This window comes from Carlito syrichta, unplaced genomic scaffold (assembly GCF_000164805.1).
Source record: "Carlito syrichta isolate Samal-C Ts95f unplaced genomic scaffold, Tarsius_syrichta-2.0.1 Scaffold309922, whole genome shotgun sequence".
NCBI classification, from domain to species: domain Eukaryota; kingdom Metazoa; phylum Chordata; class Mammalia; order Primates; family Tarsiidae; genus Carlito; species Carlito syrichta.
The window spans coordinates 661794-682524 of NW_007254018.1; the positions used below are offsets into that span (position 1 = coordinate 661794).

General features: G+C 45.2%; 1 protein-coding gene across 1 annotated transcript in view; it reads right to left on the bottom strand.

Moving 5' to 3' along the window:
- Positions 1-20731, bottom strand: part of TGFBR3 (transforming growth factor beta receptor 3) — a 225280-nt gene that overhangs the window by 53342 nt on the left and 151207 nt on the right. The window contains exons 4-7 of the mRNA XM_008068272.2: positions 14224-14407; positions 8674-8842; positions 6606-6753; positions 686-875 (exon numbers count right to left, since the gene is read on the bottom strand). Coding sequence (XP_008066463.1) covers positions 686-875; positions 6606-6753; positions 8674-8842; positions 14224-14407 — 691 coding nt within the window. The remainder of the gene's footprint in view (positions 1-685; positions 876-6605; positions 6754-8673; positions 8843-14223; positions 14408-20731) is intronic.

The window sequence follows — 20731 nt, forward strand, 5'->3', positions numbered from 1 at the left end:
CCCAAACAAAAAAAAAAAAAAAAAAAAAAAAAAAAAGATATAGCCTCTGACCATGACCTTTCCAGCAGGCTTAACCTCTCTGCATTCTAGTCATCAGTGGTCATGACGTGCTCCTGGCAGAGGAAACTAATCTGATCATACTAAAGAGAATCTAGAACAAAGTTCTCCAACATGCAATCAACTCCATGCTACTTCTATACAGCTTCCACAAAATCTACTTCTTTTTTTTTTTGAGTTGGAGTCTCACTCTGTCGCCCAGGCTGGAGTGCAGTGGCACGCTTACGGCCACCTCAGCCTCGACCTGCTGAGCTCAGGTGATCCTTCCACCACCTCAGCCTTCCAAGTAGCTGGAACTGTAGGTGTGTGCCACCATGCCCGGCTCATTTTTTGATTTTTTGTAGAGATGAGGTCTTGCCAAGTTGCCCAGGCTGGACTTGAAACTCTGAGCTCAGGCAATTCTCTTACCTCAGCCTCCCAAAGTGTTGGGATTACAGGTGTGAGCCACTGCGCATAGCCATAATCTACTTCTAGATAAGTTTAAGCCCTCTGGTAAAAAAGTAGTCAAACAAGTGATTTAAATATGCAAGAGAAAAGCAGTGCCATATAAACTGAAATGAGAATTCCTCACTGGAAAGCTTCATTTGGGAGATATTTTTTATACAACTGAAAAAGAATTTATACTTACCATTGTTTTCAAGTCGAAGATGAAACCTGTTAGCCACGGGAGCTATTGTGTATGATGTTACTGGACTATAGCCATTGTCCAAAGCCCACTTCACCAGATTCCCTTGGGTTGAAGGAATGTCATCTCTTACTGATTTGGTCATTGTCATAGATCTTTCACTCTCTTTCCCGAAGCCAATACTGTTAGGAGCCTGAAGATAACAGTAACATTTCACATGAGTCTAAAATTAAACGTGCTTTAAATAATAATTATTAACATCTGAAACAAGCATTCTATACTCTGTATGAGGGAATTATTTATTCTTTTGATCTCTATTTTCCTTGGGCTATGGACACTGATGTGAAAACCTCTGGATGGCAGATGAAGACACATCTATGCATACATTTGATCACGCCCTTTGGATTGCTTATGTTGATAAAAATGAGCCAGTGAAAATGAAAGATGGCACAATCTAGTGACAGTCATGCGTCACTTAACAATGGGATATGGGTTATGTTCTGAGAACTGTATCCTTAGGTGATTTCATCATTGTGGGAACATCATGGCATCTACTTACACAAACCTGGGTAGTATAGCCCCCTATGCACCTAGGCTATATGGTATATGGTATAGCCTATTGACACTAGGCTACAAACCTGTATAGGATGTTACTGCATGAGATAACATAGGTGGGCAACCCCCTTGGGTCCCCTCCCATAGTGGGAGCTTTTCTGTGTTCTCAATAAATCCTGCTTTCTCAAAATAAATAAATAAATAAATAAGGAATAACATAGGCAATTATAACACAATGGTCAGCCAAACATATCAACACACAGAGAAGGTACAGTAAAAATACAGTATGACAATCTTATGAAACTACCATAGTGTGTGAAGTCTGTCGATGACCAAAATGTCATTATGAGGCTCATGACTATACTCCAGCATGGAGGCTCTCCCAGCTTTGTAAACAATTGAATGTACAAAGTAAACTGGAAATCTCACATGGCAAAACAACCAATGATTAGATAGTCATCTATAACTTATGAGCAATTTACCCATCCTGTCAGGGTATTCATGTGCCAATTCTATTAACTGAATCTGTTTACATTTTATGTGCTAAAATATCAGTTAATTTAGGTGACTGGCCCTCTAAGTATTGGTATTTTCCCCAATCATACAAGTAGGTCATAGGATTCACTGGATAATCAGTTACAAGATCAAACTGGTCAAAATATTTTGGGGAAATGATAGAAATGGATTCTTGGTAACCAGGACACGGAAGGTAAATTTCCTCATCACGTGCTGGCTCGTGTAGAGGTACTCTTTTCAGAGGGTGAGGGAGCTGAATGCCGCCCCCACAAAGGGAAGACACAACATTTTCAACAACTGCTCCGGCACAGCTGGAAAGCCCTGCCAGCATGCAGATTATGCCATTTTCATGCTGTATAAAAATCACTTTAATTTCCATGCCCAATGATTTTCTCCTGGATACATGCAGCATTTTTCCTAAATTCCTCATTTGTTTCCCATTCTGTCTGCCCCTAAAATGACTAAACACTAATCCTTTCCCACTGTAAAACCATAAAAGATTCACAGGCTCTAAGTTATCTTGGCCTGTCTGGTTGTGGGATATTGGCAGAGGCCACATATATTTCAATTCAAAGCTTAAAGGATCTCACCCTGTATATTTTTCTATTACCCAAAGTGCTTATCTATGGGAAAACTGCCAGACTCACCGGTAGCCGCCACCACATGCAGGGCAACCAGACAGAAATTTAACCAAGTTCGACAGTCATTTGTCAACTCAGCTTAATAGATTCAGAATATTTTAACTCTTCAATTCAGAGAAAACTCCTTAGGGGGGGAGGAAGGAAGGAAGGAAGGAAGGAAGGAAGGAAGGAAGGAAGGAAGGAAGGAAGGAAGGAAGGAAGGAAACTAAAATGAGATAAAGAAAGATCCAATTTATTCTTAGAAATTTTTATTCATTTAGTCAACAGAAGTTTCTCTGCACAGCTTCTCCCTGTCTTTCAAAGCAGCATGTAGTTTTGATTGGCTGGAATCACAGCACTGGCCTCAACAATACCACTTGGCCTCGTGTGCCCTAGTCTTTCATGTTGCTGGACAGCTGAGAAAATATCATATTTCCAGAATGCTATCATCAGAACTGCCATCTGTCCTTTTATACCAATGTGGAATGATCTGTTTACACCTTTCGACACGAAATCTGGGAGCTGTCAGTACCGCTCATATTGATCATGCCTTGGAACTTTAAAAGGCTCGACATCTGTCTACACATTTGTAGGACAGCAGGGCTTGGGACAATGGCAGGCAAGTTGGTTCCCAGCACTGAGCACATTCTTCACCCTGTATGCCTGGGAGTCCCCAGGGCTTCTTCCAACTTTACTGGGGCTACCCTAAATAGGGATGCTCATGGGAGTCTTCCATATTTGCATCAGAACCGATGAGATTTTGAAAGCTTTTTCCTAAGAACAAGCTGGCCATCCTCAACCTTGAAGTCCTGCACCCACACAGAACAGTGTGAGAGGAGGCCTTTCATGAGTTTCCCCCATCTATTTTTCTATGTTTTGGGTGTTTCCTACTGTCAAAGTGATTGTGCATGGTCCACAGTGGACCCAAGGAAAAAGCCAGAGCTGGGCCCAGTGGTGTGGGCACTTCTGAAGGGCCCGTTCTGGCCACAGCACCGTCCTTGGCATCTCTTCAGATGGTTCTGTCATCTGGAGGGCACATTCTGCTCACGCCCCACCAGCAATGCACATGCCCAAGCTGCCATGTTTAATGGCACATACCCCACCAAGTTCCTCATCATACCTTCAGTAGGAATTCATTTTTATTTGTTTTTATCTTGTCTAGAGAAGTGCCCTAATTGTTCCTATAGACACTCTTAAAGAGTCACTCACAGATGGAAGAGGAGCCCTTGTTTATATCAGGTGCTGTACTAGGAGCTTTACACACATGGTTTTCCTCCAAAATATAAGGAGATAGGCATTACTATTCCTTTGTCAGAGAAGGAGAACCTGAGACTCACAGTTAAGTAGCCCATGTAGCCAAGAACTGACCACATGCAGGCCTGTGCCCAGTGTTTTAGATGAAATACCCTGTAGGCCCTTAACAAATACTTGTCGAATGAATGAATGCACAAACTCAGCTAACCTTCACCATAACTCTTAAGGTGATCCTCATACCCATTTCACAGGTGCAGACTCAGTGTTCAATTCGATTGCCCAATCACTATTAGAGGTAATGACGATTGGAGTTGGGATTTAAACCTAGCTCTGTCCGGCACAAAGTCAATATTCTTTTCACTCCACCATGCTTTCTCTAAAGGAAATACTGGAGATAAGGTCTCTGTAAATCATTCCCCCCACACTTTTTTTTTTAGGTTGGAACATATAGTTTATTTAGAAAGTAAAGGAAGCCGGGCTTGGTGGCTCAGCCTGTAATCCCGCACCTTTGGGAGGCTGAGGTGAGTGGATTGCCTGAGCCCACGGGTTCGAGACCTGCCTGGGCAACTTGGCGAGACCTCATCTCTACAATAAATAAAAAATGAGCTGGCCGTGGTAGTGCGTGCCTGTAGTTCCGGCTACTCGGAAGGCTGAGGCGGAAGGATCACCTGGAGCCCAGCAGGTCGAGGCTGCGGTGGCCAGGGGTGGCCACTGCACTCCCGTCTGGGTGACAGAGTGAGACTCCAACTCAAAAAAAAAAAAAAAGAAAGTAAAGGAGAAAGAGGGAAGAGAGAGGAGATTTACCTCCCCAAGGTAGGGGAGAGGGCCAAAGCTAGGAAACACGGTGGCCATAGCTCAAAGAGCCATGTGGCCAGACCATAGCTTAGCAAAACAATGGCCCATGTTTCCCTTTCTAAGCACTAATTTATACTTTTGTAGTGGCAGGTACCTTTCCCTCACAGCACAGTCAGAATTCATATCTGAAACGAGGAATTTGGAAATCACAAAGCATAAAACTGATTGGGAGAATAAAAAAGAACATCGCAAAACATTACCTAATTGTTTAGTAATGTTGCCATGCATTGTCCAAAATTGGCCTGGAGCAGGAGTCTAGCCAAGGATAGGAATATAAACAGATCTTGCACTGGGATGAGCAATCTCGCTTCTAGCCTTTCTGATTCATATGAGAGATGAGGACATTCAAAGTGAACTCTGGGACTGCCACGGACCAGGCACACATACTCAGGGAGAGAAAGAGCCATTGAACGGTCAGGGCCAAAGAATATTTACACAAGAACTCCAGCAGGGAATTAAAACGTACCGTATGTTTTTGTCTTTCAAAGCATGATTCCTTTTCCTGTTTTTGTTATTCCGAAGTTAAAAACATTTGGTCGGTGTGCCAGGCAGCAAAGGCAGCAGCCAGCCCAGGTCACCAACAGCCCTCATGCCATGGCAGGGAAGGTAAACAAAACGTCTCTGACTTCAGAAGATCACGGCTGGGCTTTGGGCTGAACACCAAATTCATGTATCACTGTTACCCATGATGACTTACTGGGATGTTCTCAAAGTTAAAAAAAAAAAAAAAAACCCACAGGAACCAGAAACGATTTACTTGAAAATTAAAATGTGTGTGCTGGGGGCTTTGCCTGTAGCCTCTGGTGAGTGCTTTTACATGACGTTGCCTAGGAAACTGTTGGCTTTGTTCACTGTGGTATCACATGGAAGATGCCCTGGATGGAAGAATAATACTAAAACCAAAGGCATCCCTCTCCCAAAATATTGAAAACATAAAACCCACTCCAGCAGATTCAATGCAGATACTAAAAGAGACATAGGCCAATTTTTAAAAAAGACATTGCATAAAAATTGGAGCCTACAAAAGTGAAGTTAAAGAGATAATTATCTCCTTAAAAATAGGAAGGAGGATTTTTTTTTAAACTTTCAATAGAATTCACTCCAATAAGTTGCCAAATAGTTATTCCCTAAATGTATTTAAGATAAGATTTATTTTATCAAATTTCAACATTCAACTTTATTTATTTGTGTATTTTTTGAGTCTTGGTTCACTGCAGCCTCAACCTCCTGGGCTCAGGTGATCCTCCTGCCTCCGCCTCCTGAGTATCTGGGATCACAGGCACACATCACCATGCCTGGCTAACTTTCTTATTTTTTGTAGAGATGGGGTCTTGCTATGTTGCCTGGACTGGCCTTGAACTCCTGGGCTCAAGCAATCCTCCCACCTCAGCCTCCCAAAGTGCTGGGATTACAGGTGTGAGCCACCACGCCCAGTTCTCCACATTCAACTTCTGAGGTGTTTGAGCATTTGCTCTTCATGCCAATGGGCTAAGCCTTGTAAGTGCATTTCCTTCATTAAATAGAAGGCTGGAGGAACAGGCTGGAGTAGACTTTCCCATCATCTCAGCAGCGGGGCAGTTATCGTGATTCTCCTATCAGGGTTTCATCTTTAGAAATTAGAAGCAAGCAAAAAGACATGCCAATACCACGTGTTTAACTCCAAAAGAAAAGTCTACCATGTAAGCTGGGATCAGCCCAATTTCCCATACTTTCCCCAAGTATTTAACCCCAAAGCAAGAGCTGATATTCAGGACCATGACACTAAGGTCCTTCTAGGATCCTCAACAAGAAAGGCTGAATTGTGTTCATTATTTTACACTTACCATATGACTGGAAAACACCCTAATACACTTCAGGAATTTCACAAATGAGGCCGAGGTTCAAAGAGACTTGCTCAAGGTCATCAAGGGGAAAGCCTGGGTTCAGACCCAGGTCTGTTTTGAACCCGGAGGCCATGTTTTAACCACTACACCTATTTTATAGGAGGACGCTATTTTGCTAGGTGAAAAATAATTGAGAGAGATTCAAGAGTACAAGGAGGCAGAAACTCCATAAAATAACATACATAAGCACAGCAGAAATTATGCCATCCATCAAAACAAAGAAATGCCTGATCAACTTACAATAACTTTCAGTTTTCCCTTAACATCAAACGATTTGATCACCCAGTTCACAGACTTTTTGCACTTCAAGATCAGGATGAGATTTTTGACCACCTCAGAATCTTCTCGAGAAGGTCTTATGTCAATTATTATGTCCACCTGGAAAGCACTGTGGGTGGAAAACAAAGGCAAAGTTAGGACCCAAGTGCCAGAAGGCTGCAACTATCTCCCCAATTCCAAGTCTTCATGTTTCCAGTGTCTGGCCAGTTGATTAAAAATCTGGAGTTGATCCCAGCCCAATGACATGTGCAAAACAGATTGTTATTGTACACATAACAAAATAGTTTTACATAACAATAGAAACATACGCCTGCTGATAATTAGCCGCTAAAGTTTTTCTCTTCTTTGGGGGGGAGGAAAGGTGGTTACTTAATGCAGCCACTGTTTGAAATGGACTTGAACAAACCAGAAGAGTTTACTTTTGAAGCAGTATTGTTGCTTTTTCAACTCTCAACACCTTCGATGTACAGCTGTCTAACTTGGCTATAAGCTCGAATTCTTCCAAAACCAGAAGTGGGTGGCAGCTCGGTGAGTTGTGGGGGGAGGGGTAAAAAAAAAAAAATTAGGAAACTACAGAATAAAATAAAAGGCAAAATGCTGAAGAATTTCTTGATTTCTTTAAGGTTTGCGTAAGCCATTAACAATTGCTACAGAATCATATCTGCATTTACTATCCAAAACTTCTGGATATACAGTTATTAAAATAGAGAAAACAGATGGTCAACCAGGAGATTACTGGAAAATTGATTAACACAATTCAAACTTCTAAGAATTCTTATAAAAGAGAATTTGGTACTAAACAATAACAGCTCCGTCATTCTGAATTTAAGGAAAAAGTCTTTATTTTCCTCTTGGCTTTACACACTTGTAAAGCCTACCGCATATGGAATACTCAGATGAGGCCTTGGGCTTAGTATCTAAGCACACTTGCCAGTTTGCTTCTATTCCTGTTCCCTCTTAATTTTCCACAAAATTCTTCATGTGGACAGAATGGAATCTTACCAAAACTGATCTGTAGCTTATTCACTTTTAAAATCAAAACTACATTAGAATTTTAACTTTGAAATCCCTCTACCACATAAATTTAAATGTTTAAGTCTCTGTGAACGTGAATGTTTAAATGCAGGTGAACGTGGGAGAAGGACCCAATTTTCCTCGTTTTTCTTTCTTTTTAAACATTCCCTCATTAATCTTGATAGAGAGGGTTAAATTTCCAGTCCAAAGTAGGAAGCTGAGAGGGAAGACAAGCACTTGTTCTATCTACCAGCTTTTTGGTATGTACTATGAAGGGCCACTCCTCAAAATACACACACACACACACACACACAAGTGCTCTGCTTTGTTTTTGTGTTTTAGTAGGAATCTCACTCTGTCACTCAGGCTGGAGGGCCATAGCACGCTCACAGCTACTGCAGCCTCTGCCCGCTGAGCTCAGGCGATCCTTCCGCCTCAGCCTTCCAAGTAGCTGGGACTACAGGCATATGCCACCACAACCGGCTAATTTTTTTTTTTTTTCATTGTAAAGATGTGGTCTTGCCAAGTTTCCCAGGCTGGTCTCGAAGCTTTGGGCTCAGGCAGTCCTCTCACCTCTGCCTCCCAAAGTGCTGGGATGATAGGTGTGAGCTACCATACCCAGCATATAAGTGCTCTGGAGACACTATGAACACAACTTTATTAAAATCAATGCTACTAAAATAGTAATTCTGTTAGTAAGGCACATTTTGCAATTTTCTTATCGGGGATAACCTTAGTTTAGGCAATAATGATGGGCCCTGCCATGAATACCCAGAAGTTCAGAACAGGCTTTGGGAATTCATCTGGAATATACGGGATCTGGAGACAGATGCAGAGCACAAAATATACCGCTGGGGCTTTGACTCCCTTCCTCAAAGCTTTTGTGGACCACACCTGAGGCATCACATGATCTTCCCTCCTGCGAGAGGGCGGCACCTCTCCCTGCCTAGAGTCAAGGAAGATCTTTCCTTTCACCTCTTCTTAGTTCACAAGATACACACGCACGTTTGCTCACCTGTAGGGGTTAGAGTTGGGGGTGATTAACTCGATGATGTGTACTTCCTTATCCTGGGGCTGGCTGGACATCACACACCCTTCTGCGGGTTTGGGCTGCAGGTACTCGGCAAGGTAATTGAGCGAGAGGAAATTTTTCCCGATGTTGCATGTGGGAGGGAACACTTGATCTGCAAGGAAGGAGGCACCAGGCACTGTGACAAAGCACTGAGGCACATGGCAGGAGTGGAGGGGGCAGATTCAGAAGGAGGGCGATGGGGGAGCTAAGCATGTGCAGGACACAGAGAACCCAAAGCCCCAAGGAGAGGCTTCAGGCTGTGGACTCCTCAACCACTGCCCTGAAATATCTCCCCTTAGCATCACCTGTGATCTCCAACTGGCTAACTCCAGTGGTCTCTTGTTGTCTAAATCTTCTCCTTTCTTGTTCTCTGTGACACTTCCGGTCCTCATCCATTTCCTCTGACCGATCTTTCACTGGCTCCTCCTTTGCTCAGGACCCCATTAATCTCTTTGGACCCCATCCCAGAAGATCTGATTCAGAACACAGGCAGGACCTGGGCAGCTTTCTTTTCTGAAAAGCTCCGTAGTTGACCCCCCTAAAAACCGAGACTAAGACCCTCGGCTCCTTCCTCAAGCCTCCTTCTGTCTCACTCTTTTCCTAGACAATCTCAGTCACTCCCACGGCTCCAACTTGTACCCTTTTTCTGAGCTGTAGACTTTTACTGTTATGCATCTACCAAGCATCTCCCGCCTAACAATCCAACAGGTAGGTATTTCATGGTCAGCACCCACAACGTTCAATCCGTTATCCATCCTGTCCTCAAATACACTCCTCCTTGGATATCTGCCATTTCAATAACAGAAGAACCAGTCACCTGATTAATTCTCTGGCCCACCATGTAGAATGAGTCATTCCCTCATATTTATTCCTCTCAGCACTTTATACTCTGAAGATTAAAGGTAGACATTTTGGGGGAAACAAAGAAGGCAGACTTTTACTCTTTCTCGCGATCTCAACACAGACAACTAATGTTTCTATGGCACTTTACAGTTTATAAGGCACTTTCATAAATGAGATATCATTGTGCTGATGGTCGCTCGCCACCTCCACCTGGGAATGTGAAGCAAGCAGAGTCTGAAGACACTCCCCACTGGCGCATGCCGTTTACACAGCACTGCGGCTAATGGGATTTCCATCCTGTGGTTTAAATGTTTAAACAGAACTTGAAAGAAACTGCTGGCAGTGTGACAGCTGGGACCAGTGTCAAGGAAGTTCTAGGTGTAGCAAGCTTTTTTCAGAAAGAGTAATTAATCAGCGGCCTGGCACTGTAATAAAACAGACTTCAGCCTTTTTCTTTTCCATTTTTTTTTTTTTTTGTACTGGGGTCTTACTCTGTCACCCATGCTGGAATGCAGTGGCCTGATCATGGCCCACTGCAGCCTCCACCTCCCAGGCTCAGGCTATCCTTCTGCCTCAGCCTCCCAAGTAGCAGGTACTATAGGCACGTGCCACCACATCCAGCTGATTTTTTTATTTTTTATTTTTTTTGTAGGGACAAGGTCTCCCCATGATGCCCAGGCTGGTCTCGAACTCCTGGGCTCAAGTGATCTTCCTACCTTAGCCTCCCAAAGTACTGGGATTACAGGCATGAGCCATGGCGCCCAATCTGCCTTTTTCATTTTAAGAACAGAACGCCAGGGTTCAAATCTACATGAAAGTCTCACTCAGGAGTAAGGAATCAAGAGGTTTCAAGATTGGATTGCTTCTGTCCCTATGCCCTGTGCAACCTCTCTTGTGTTGAAGTCTGCAGCACGCACTGAGGTATCATAGCTCTGGCCACTAGTGTACCCCCAGAACGTGGGACCAGAGCAACTCACAAGCCCCTGCTGTGGGCTCACTGCAAAAACACCTTGGCTCCGCACTCTGAAGTCTTTTCTAAAAGCCCCCCAGAGAGAAAAAGCCCAAGGCTCCACTGACTCAGGCTGCTGGAGCAGCCTCCCTCCGCATCTGCTGAGGACTTGGCCAGATGAGTAGATGAGGTATGCACACAGTGCAGCTGTAGCCCTGCGGATGCCTCCCCCAGATCACGGGACGGAAATCGATACCGGGAGGGCAGGGCTGAAATGCAATTAAGAAGGTGTGTGTATGGTCAGGGATAGACCAGTCTGGAGTGCAAGAGACTAGGACCCTCCTGGGATGGTGGCAGGCATACCCCGTTCCTAGGTGTTCCTGGCTTGTATCTAGCATGCAGTAGGCACGTGGTTTAGGTTTCCTGAATGAACAATGATGTGAGACTGGGGACAAATAACAAAATATTTAGCCATGTTAAGCCACTAGGAAAGGTTTAATTGTGCAAATGCTGCTGTTATTAAGGGCTGCGGTCCCACATGCCATTGTTGCTAAGTTGAATAAGCTGATCAGTTTTTGTTGTATGCGGTTTCTGTCCCCACCGCCCCCAATGACTTTCTGCATGCCTGGCATCAAAACTTATACCAAGTGCCAAGTAGAAAGGAAACCACAGAGGGGAATCCCCGTTAGAAACCTGGCAAGTTTGGGGGAGAAAAAGTCACATGCTTATTTTATTTTAGGAAAAGACTGACAGATGACTTTGCCACCCAGAAGAATGTACCCCGAGAGCAGGAACGAACCTGGGGGGGGAAATGCAAATGCCTCATTTTCCTGCTATAGAAACTGAGGCCCTAGTGGTAATCAGTGTTACTTAAAGCTTCACAGTGAGCAAGACCAGTTGGGATAAGAACAAAACTCCTCAATTCTTCCATTCTTAGGCATGGAGACTAGAGCGGTTCTTACATGTTAGCAAGAATGAGAACCACCTGGGGGCTCATTAAAACACCAACCGCTGGATGCTACCTCCAGAATTTCTGATTCCGTTGTCCTAGGTTAGGCCCTAGAATTCATATTTCTTTCTTTTTCTTTTTGAATAAGAGTCTCTCTCTGTTGCCCAGGCTGAAGTGTAGTGGCATGCTCACGGCCACCGCAGCTTCAACCTGCTGGGCTCAGGCGATCCTTCTGCCTCAGCCTTCCAAGTAGCTGGAACTACAGGTGTGTACCACCACTCCCAGATGAGTTTTAAATTTATTGTAGAGACGAGGTCTCGCCATGTTGCCCAGGCTGGTCTCAAATCTGTGAACTCAGGCGATCCTCTCACCTCCGCCTCCCAAAGTGCTGGGATTACAGGCTTGAGCCACCTCGCCCGGCTTTGAATTCGTATTTCTAACAAGTCCCCAGGCAATGCTGCTGCTGCTGCAGCTGCTGCTGGGGCCGGGACCACTGGGGTTAGATTAAGAGGGGGCTCATGGCCTGGGATCCCTGGGTCCAAGGAAGATGAAGCCAGATCAGCTTCTGGGAAGGGACTGATGAGGCCTGCGCAGCAGAATCTGATCTACAGTGATAAACAACAGCGCCCCGTGGTCCACCGACCTAGCCAAGGAACCCTACCTTCCCCAAGTGATGCTCTCCAAGGTGTGGTCCAGTGGCTTACACCCAGCTGGTGGCAGGAGTCGAGTATCAGGGGCTTCCAAGTTGCTCTTAAGGAGTTAACCAGTTTTTCCTGGACCGGACACTGGGTCCTTTAAGTTCGCTTCCCTACCCAGTATGGATTAACCAGTAAAGCACTCTCAGGGCAGGTGACTTCCGGGCACAGAAAGGAGCTCATGCCCATTCAAGAGAACAGAGTCCAACATCCTAGGTGTTATTATAACAAATTTCCTTATTCTAGCAAATTCCAAGGGTAATCAACATTCTTTCATGTTCTGCTTCGGAGATGCAGCCCGCTGGCCAGGGCTTAGAAGCTTTATGAAAAGAGATTTTTCATTTTTGTCTCAATGGGAGTTGACCTCTCTTATTAGCTACCTGACTCCCAGGAGAGAATAGTAACAAACTTAGATTCTTCCAGCCCGACTCTCCTCTAAAACCCCTCCCCCTTCCACCTCAACGAAACACGTCTTTTCACCCATGGGGCCCACTTTAATTTTTAGGTTATGCTTTTTGGCTAAGACTTAAATGACAGCATCAGGAAACGAGCCTTAGATGGAAGAGTCAGGAAACCTGGGTTTGTGTTCTGGCTTTGCCGCTTGCTAGAAATGTGGATTTGAGCAGGTTCACTGAGCACACCACTAAGCCCTCAGTGAAATGGTGGAAATGACGACTTCCTCCTGGGATTACTGTGGGGTTAAGTGCAGAGTGCGGGAAAGCCCATGACACGACCTCTGCATGTAGCAAACTCGCAGGCATCAGCGTCCACCTTTCCCGCCTCTGTCTCACACACAGAGATCTGGGCTTCAAAACAGCCCAGATCCAAACAAGAGTTGGGATCGAGCATTCAACAAGCCCCTCTTCCTTCTTGCTGTCTGCGGAGGAGGTGATAGCAGCCAACAGGTTTGCAGAAAGCATGGCTGCTGAAGATCTGAAATGCAGTGTTCACACATCACCTGACTAACACGAGGACCCATTCACAAGAGTTGTTTTTTCCTAACTCACAGGGGTTCCAAATACACTCAACTAAAAATAATGTCGAAAAAGCTTTTGTATTTTTTTAATAGTCTTTCAAAATTGAGTCACTGGATATTTATATCTCTCTGCAATGCAAGGAAATTAAAATGGGCAGGCCCTTTTTTTTGAGTCAGAGTCTCACTCTGTCACCCAGTTTGGAGTGCAGTGTCACACTCAAGGCCACTACAGTCTTGACCTGCTGGGCTCAGGCGATCCTTCCGCCTTAGCCTCCCAAGTAGCTGGAGCCACAGGCGTGCGCCACCACATCTGACTAACTTTTGATTTATTGTAGAGGCGAGGTCTCGCCAAGTTGCCTAGGCTGGTCTGAAACCCATGGGCTCAGGCAATCCTCTTGCCTCCGCCTCCCAAAGTGCTGGAATTATAGGTGTGAGCCACCGAAAATGGGCAATCTCTTATCAAGGCCATACAATTCCTTTTGGCAATAATTTGTCCTTATAACAGGCATTAATATTAAGAGTATATTTAAGGGTCAGGTGTGGTGGCTCATGCTGTGATCCCAGCACTTTGGGAGGCTGAGGCAGGAGGATTGCTTGAGCCCCAAACTCTACTGTTGTCCAAAAATGTAACCAATGTCTCAACACCATAAACTGACATTGGCTTCCAACATCTGCAGAATCCCAGGTGAGAGGAAATCTCACTTGCTGACCTGTCTTTCAACTCCTCCTTCCTCCCCTCAGTTACTACCTCCCTCCTTACAACCTTGGCCTCTCGCCTCCACTCACTTCTGACTTCTGTGTGGGGATGTCTTCTAGCTCCTCCACAGCAAGCTCCTCCCCTCTTAGCCATGCCACTCCCTATTTCTCACTTGGCTTGCTTCCTCAGAAGGAAAAAAGGCAGGCGGTTTGTGGGGCAGAGCAGGCCCAAATGTGCCCTCAGGAACTAGTCAGCCCCAACATTCTGCAATTCTGTGAAGCCCTGACATTCTGCAATTCTGTGACTCCTTGCCCTGGTCACTTGGCCTCAGAAAACAATAGACTGTCATAAATCAGTCATTCACGGAAGCCACATAAAATTTACCTTCCCCCACTTTAATATAAATGTTTCTTGCTATCTTGAGTTCGGTGAATGAAGTAATTGCTCCATACTCCTTTCGGGCCCAATTTAACAGATGTTCATTTCCATGGGGGAAGTTCCTTTCTTCTGTTTCTGCTGTCAAGGAGAAGTTTCCCGACGAAAACTGGACCACAGAACCCTCAGACACCTAGAGGAAAAAGAATTGCATACTTAGCATGGTGTGGTCACCCGGAACTGAATCATATTTAGAGAAAGCACATCTCAGACAGTGAATAGGTATCTGTCAATCAAACCTTTCCCTTATTACAAAGGTAGATCAGTTTTTTGTTGTTTTTTTTTGAGTTGGAGTCTCACTTTTATCACCCAGGCTGGAGTGAAGTGGCATGCTCATGGCCACCGCAGCCTCGACCTGCTGGGCTCAGGCGATCCTTCTGCCTCAGCCTTCCAAGTAGCTAGAACCACAGACACACACCACCATGCCTGGCTGGTTTTTTGTGATTTATTGTAGAGATGAGGTCTCACCAAGTTGCCCAGGCTGGTCTTGAACCCGTAGGCTCAGGCAATCCTCTTGCCTCAGTCTCCCAAAGTGCTGGGATTACAGACTAAGCCACTGTACCCAGCTCAGATCAGCTTTTCTCAGCAGCTGATTCCAGAAATAATTCCAAGCCTAGTCTTCCCAGATAATGGCAAACGTACCAATGCAGGGTGTTCCCCTGGACTTGGAAAAAACTCTGCAATGATAGACTGCATTGTGCAGTGTGAGTAAGCATAAGAATGATCACTGCTGTTTCCCAGTATCTAATGGAAGGCTAGCCTTCCAGTGAGTAGGTTTTAAGTCAGGTGGAAAGCCTCAGCAGGTGTTCTCATGGGCTTGTGACGGGCATCGAGGTCAGGACAAGTGATCCCTAAATCCTGATAGCACCTGAACATGACCTCCAGGGCTTTCACAGCCTCAGCTTCTACCAACAGTCACCATGACAGGAACACAGCGAGAGTTCTTTCAGTGTGTGTTCTCCTGAGCACTGAGATAAGAATGGTCAAAGAGCTGGGCCTGGAATCTCAGCACTTTGGAGGTGGAGGTGAGAGGATTGCCTGAGCCCAGGGGTTTGAGACCAGACTGGGCAATGTGGTGAGACTTTGTCTCTACAGTAAATCAAAAAATTAGCCGAGTACGGTGGTGCGTGCCTGTAGTTCCAGTTACTTGGAAGGCGGAGGTGGAAGGATCGCCTGAGCCCAGCAGGTTGAGACTGTGGTGGCAGTGAGTGTGCCACTGCCCTCCAGCCTGGGCAACAGAGTGAGACTCTGACTCAAAAAAAAAAAAAAAAAAAGAAAAGAAAAAGAATGGCCAAAGGTTACCAGCATTATTCAAGTGGCTATTCAACTGGTTATAAAAAAACTTTCAGGTTGATTTATGCAAGTGCCACATTCTTGCTGGATGTATTTAGACTATCACTCACCTAGCATATGATGGTGTGCATATAATTAACACATACGAAGGAGAAAACTCATCATCTTGTTGCTACACTACAGTCAAATTTCATTGCTGGTGAAACTATGCATGCCATCTTTATTGGCTAGAATTTGTCAAATAACTGATTTGTATCAATGTCAAGGTGAAATTTCAAATTTGGACAAAAAGGTTCACAAATTTCCAAGTCACAACACTATCAATGTCTTATATTAAATTTCACATTAATTCTTTATTCGTAACAAAAAGCAAGTGGTTTCTGAAGGGGTTATATACAGTCAGACTAAGAAGCAAGTTGAGGCAGGGATTTCATTACTGGTTCTTTCAATTCCAGCACTGATTCCAACTTTAACACATCCACAAAATAGTATTTACCCAGCTATTGTGCTAGGCACTAATATTTTCTATTCAATTATGTCAACATATATGGGGCTGCCAAAAATATATACACATTTTTTTTTTTTTGAGTTGGAGTCTCACTCGGTCGCCCAGACTGGAGTGCAGTGGCCACTCCCGGCCACCGCAGCCTCGCCTGCTGGGCTCTGGCGATCCTTCCGCTTCAGCCTTTCGAGTAGCCAGAATTACAGGCATGCGCTACCACGCCCGGCTGATCTTTTGATTTTTATTGTAGAGATGAGGTCTCCCTACCCAGGCGGGTCTCGAACCCGCGGGCTCAGGCAATCCACTCATCTCAGCCTCCCAAAGGCGCGGGATTACAGGCTGAGCCACTGAGCCCGGCTTAATATATACACATTTAAAGAGATGTTATCTGTGCATTACTTTTTGAAATTGAATTAAATTATGGTAGCAACATGTAGTATGATGTTCGCTCACTTGTACTTCCACCATTTTCTTTGACTGTCCTACCTATAGCAAGGTGACGCTAGCATTCATTTGATGAAAGTCGTCTTTTGAGCGAACGTTATATTTAACATGTGTATACATCTTTTTGGCACCCATATATTATTAGAATGCTGGCAAAGTAGTACTTCACTTAATTGATTCCATGACCTACCGATGTGGTCTCCATTCTGGCTGAAAACTAGAATCCCCTGAAAAACTTTTACCTCTCCTGATCGCCTAGGCTGTACTCTAGACCAATCTGAATCTTTGGGGTGGGTTCCAGGTATTAGGGTTTTTTTAAAGCTCCCCAGGTGATTCCGATGTTGGGGAACTCCTGTCTTGATGGGCACTGAGTGAGCCATACTCAGCAGATTCACACTCAGTTTGCACAGCATTGCTGGGGAACAGGCCCACGGTGGGGTACCTTGCAGCTTCCTCTACTGCACCAGGGGTTCTTCATTTGGGGGGCGGATTACATCTCCCAGGAGACATCTGGCAATGTCCAGAAACATCTTTGATGGTCATAGCTTGGAGGAAAGTGCTACTAGCATCTACTGAGCAGAGGCCCAGGATGCTGATAAATATCATCTACAATGCGTGGGATAATCTTCCCCACGTAGCAAATAATTATCCAAAATGTCAACAGTGCAGAGGCTGAGAAATCCTGCCCTACCCTTCAGACTGACCGAATGTTACTCCCACTCAGACATACACTGGGCCCCTAGTTTGAACCACCAAATTGATAGCCCTTTCTATGCAAGAATGAAGGCTGTTTGGTAATTATTAATTACTGAAGAAGAGCACCTTGCCTTTCTGGTTTGCAGAAACGAATCATTCATAAACTGCATGCAAATTCTAGTTACCACTAACTGCATACCTACTGTGTTATCAGGCCCCACGTAGAGCTATCGAGTGTGGAAATGATACCCGGGCACAGTGGCTCACGCCTGTAATTGGAGCACTTTGGGAGGAGGCGGAGGCGAGAGGATGGCCTGAGCCCAGGGGTGGTTCGAGACCAGCCTGGGCAACTTGGTGAGACCTCACCTCTACAATAAACCAAAAAATTAGCCAGGCGTGGTGGCATGTGCTTGAAGTTCCTACTACTTGGGAGGCTGAGGCAGAAGGATCACCTGAGCCAGCAGACTGAGGCTGCCACTGCACTCCAGCCTGGGTGACAGAGTGAGACTCTAACTCAAAAAACAAACAACCCCCCCCCAAAACAACAGCAACAAAAAAGTGTGGGAATGATAATGATCGTTTCCAAATGTCCTGATGCCAGTTATAAGCAAAACTAGTATGGAACGCTTAGCTTTGACCTTGTCTTGACATTGTCTGCATAAGGAAAAACTCATGAGCCGTTTTTCCTGCCAAACAATAACTATGCCCACCTATGTGTGACTCCTCCAAAGTCTAGCTACTCATTAACATTAAGCTGCAAACAATGCTTCGCTGGTTTTCTGACTTCAGCGCTGTAGTAAAATCTTCTTTTCACCTAAAGGCTCATGTACTAAAAAAGGCATTTCTATCAAGTCTGTCACCAAAAACAAAAGCAACAACCCACAACAGTCCAGAGGCCTTTGTTTCCCTCCCAGCACAGTTCTGAATGCTTAGGTCAGAATTCCTGGGTGAGCTGCTTCTGGTTTCTCATTCATGTGTCAGCCATAAACTACAGCAATTGGGTTTTAAGTACCTGATGCACACAGTGTATTTTTTCGGAGTGGAAAGTGGGATAGTTCACACTGGTGCATTCCAGAGGCAAGAAAGAGAACAGCGTGAAGAGAGAGGAAACTGGAACAACTTCGGAATGTATCCTGAAGTCATTCAACAGCGACGCTGAGATGGAGCAGATTTTTCAAGAAGGAACAACCCCTGCTGATCCCTCCACGCACTGCCATCTTCTCCCGGCCAGCAGCAATCAGGCTCATACACTCAGGGCTGAGGAATTTGGAAATGGAGTCAACTGCCACTCCTCAGGCACATTCCAATAAGAAGAAAGCAAAGCTGCCAGGGGCAGTGAGGTGTCCCTGACTGCAGGTCAGTGGAAATTTTCTGCCTCGGCAAGGGGTTAGCCAGAACTCTTCTCCTGACCGCCAGCTCTCCCAGCTCTGACGAAGTGAGAGCAGACAAAGGCCTCCCCCACCCCGGCAAGTTCAGATGTTCTTTCCATCTGATCACCAGGACCTGTGAGGTAGGCTACGATGATCTCCATGGCCAAGAAGAGGAAACCTCGGAGAGGCGAATGGCCTATGTAAGGTCAGAGAATAAGCACCAGGGCCAGACCAGAATATAAGACTTCTGACTCCTGCTCACAGCTGGCCTCTGCTTGAACCCTTCCAGAAGTAAGGCCTCGCTAGCTCCCAAGACAGAAGATTTCTATTTTTTCCATCTATCCGTAAGATTCACCTTTTATCCACTAGTCTGAGCCAGCCCTACCAGACCAAAGAATTCCTTCCCCTTTCTTCCATGAGATAAGACTCCAAATGTTTAAAGATGGCACCTGACCTCATTCTGGTGTTCACTTCATCAGGGCAGCATCTCCAGCTGCGTCTACTCCTCCCCCAGGTACCATGGTTGTCAGAGCTTCACAAGCATAGTCTCTGAAACATGGTGACAGGACAAGATTCAAGGTCTCAAGGTGTGTTCTGACAAATGTACTGGGATGATGCGTTTTATGTGTTCACTTGACTGAGTCACCGGGTGACTGGGTGACCGGATATTCGGTCAAACATTATTCTGGGTATTTTTGTGAGAATGTTTTGGATAGGATTAACTTTTTAATTTTTTGAGTCGAAGCCTCACTCTGTTTCCCAGGCTGGAGTGCAGTGGCATTCTCATGGCCACCGCAGCCTCGAGCTACTGGGCTCAGGAGATCCTTCTGTCTCAGCCTTCCAAGTAGCTGGAACTACAGGCGCATGCTACCATGCCTGGCTTATTGTTATTATTTTATTTGTTGTAGAGATGAGGTCTCACCAAGTTGCCCAGGTTGGTCTCAATCCTCTTGCCCAGGCTGGCAATCCTCTTGCCTCAGCCTTCCAAAATGCTGGGATTACAGGCTTGAGCCACTGCGCCAGGCCAGGATTAACGTTTAAATTAGTAGACTGAATAAAGCACATTGCCCTCCCTGATTGGCTCATCCAATCAGTTGAAGACCTGAATAGAACAATAGGCTGACCCTCCCCCAAGTATGAGAGAATTCTGCTGATGGCTTTCAAACTGGAAATATCAATTTCTCCTGGTTCCATAGCAGCCTGCCGGCCTTTAGACCAGAACGGGGACAACAGCCCTGCAGATTTTCAGTTTACCAGCCTCCATAATTGCACGAGCCACTTCCTGTAATACGTCTCTTTCTGTATCTACGAGGACACTGCATGAGGTCCAAGACCACATTAGCTTTTGCATCAGCTGAACCCTGACGTTATCTCCTATTCACTAATCTATGCTTTAAAAAGATTTCTGAGTGTCCGCCTACTCAGTGTCAGGCACTGTTCTAGGCACTGGGGAGATAGCACAGAACATAACAGACAAAATTCCCTGCCTCTGTGGACCTTATAGTCCAATAAGGGAGCTGTAAGAGCAACATAATATCACTGGGAGGTCCAAGACCTGAAGGAGAAGAAAGAGCAAGCCGCGCAGGCACCAGGGGAGAAGCCCGCAGCAAGTATTAAGTTGAGATGCAGTGAGCGTTAAGGTCTAGCATGGTGAAGAAAGACCAGAGAGGCCAACATGGCTGAACCCAGAGGGGAGGGGAGGTCGGTGGGAGAAAAGGTCCCAGAGGAGACCAGTAAGCCAACAGGCCGCTGTAGGCCATTGTAAGGACTGCGGTGTTTGGCCCGGGTGAGATGGGCCACCATTGAGAGTTCATTAAAACACCCACCAAATATTTTTTTTGACAAGATCAGTCTTGCTGCTATGTCAAATCTAGAGTAAAGGGAGACAAAGAGCAGACCATTAGCAGACTTCCGGAATAATGTAAGTGGGGAACAGTGGTGACTCACATCAGATGATGGTAGGAGATGATAGTACCAAAGCCCAGGTCTCTGTCTTATTAGGCCAATGCTCTTCCATCCTACCTTGCATCAGTAATTCATTCAATATAAATGCAAAGTCTTATCATTATTCCTTAGACTCATATTTCAAGTCTGTAGAAACTATGTAAAAATTCTTATTCTGTTAGCTGTAAACAGCCACATTACATATGCA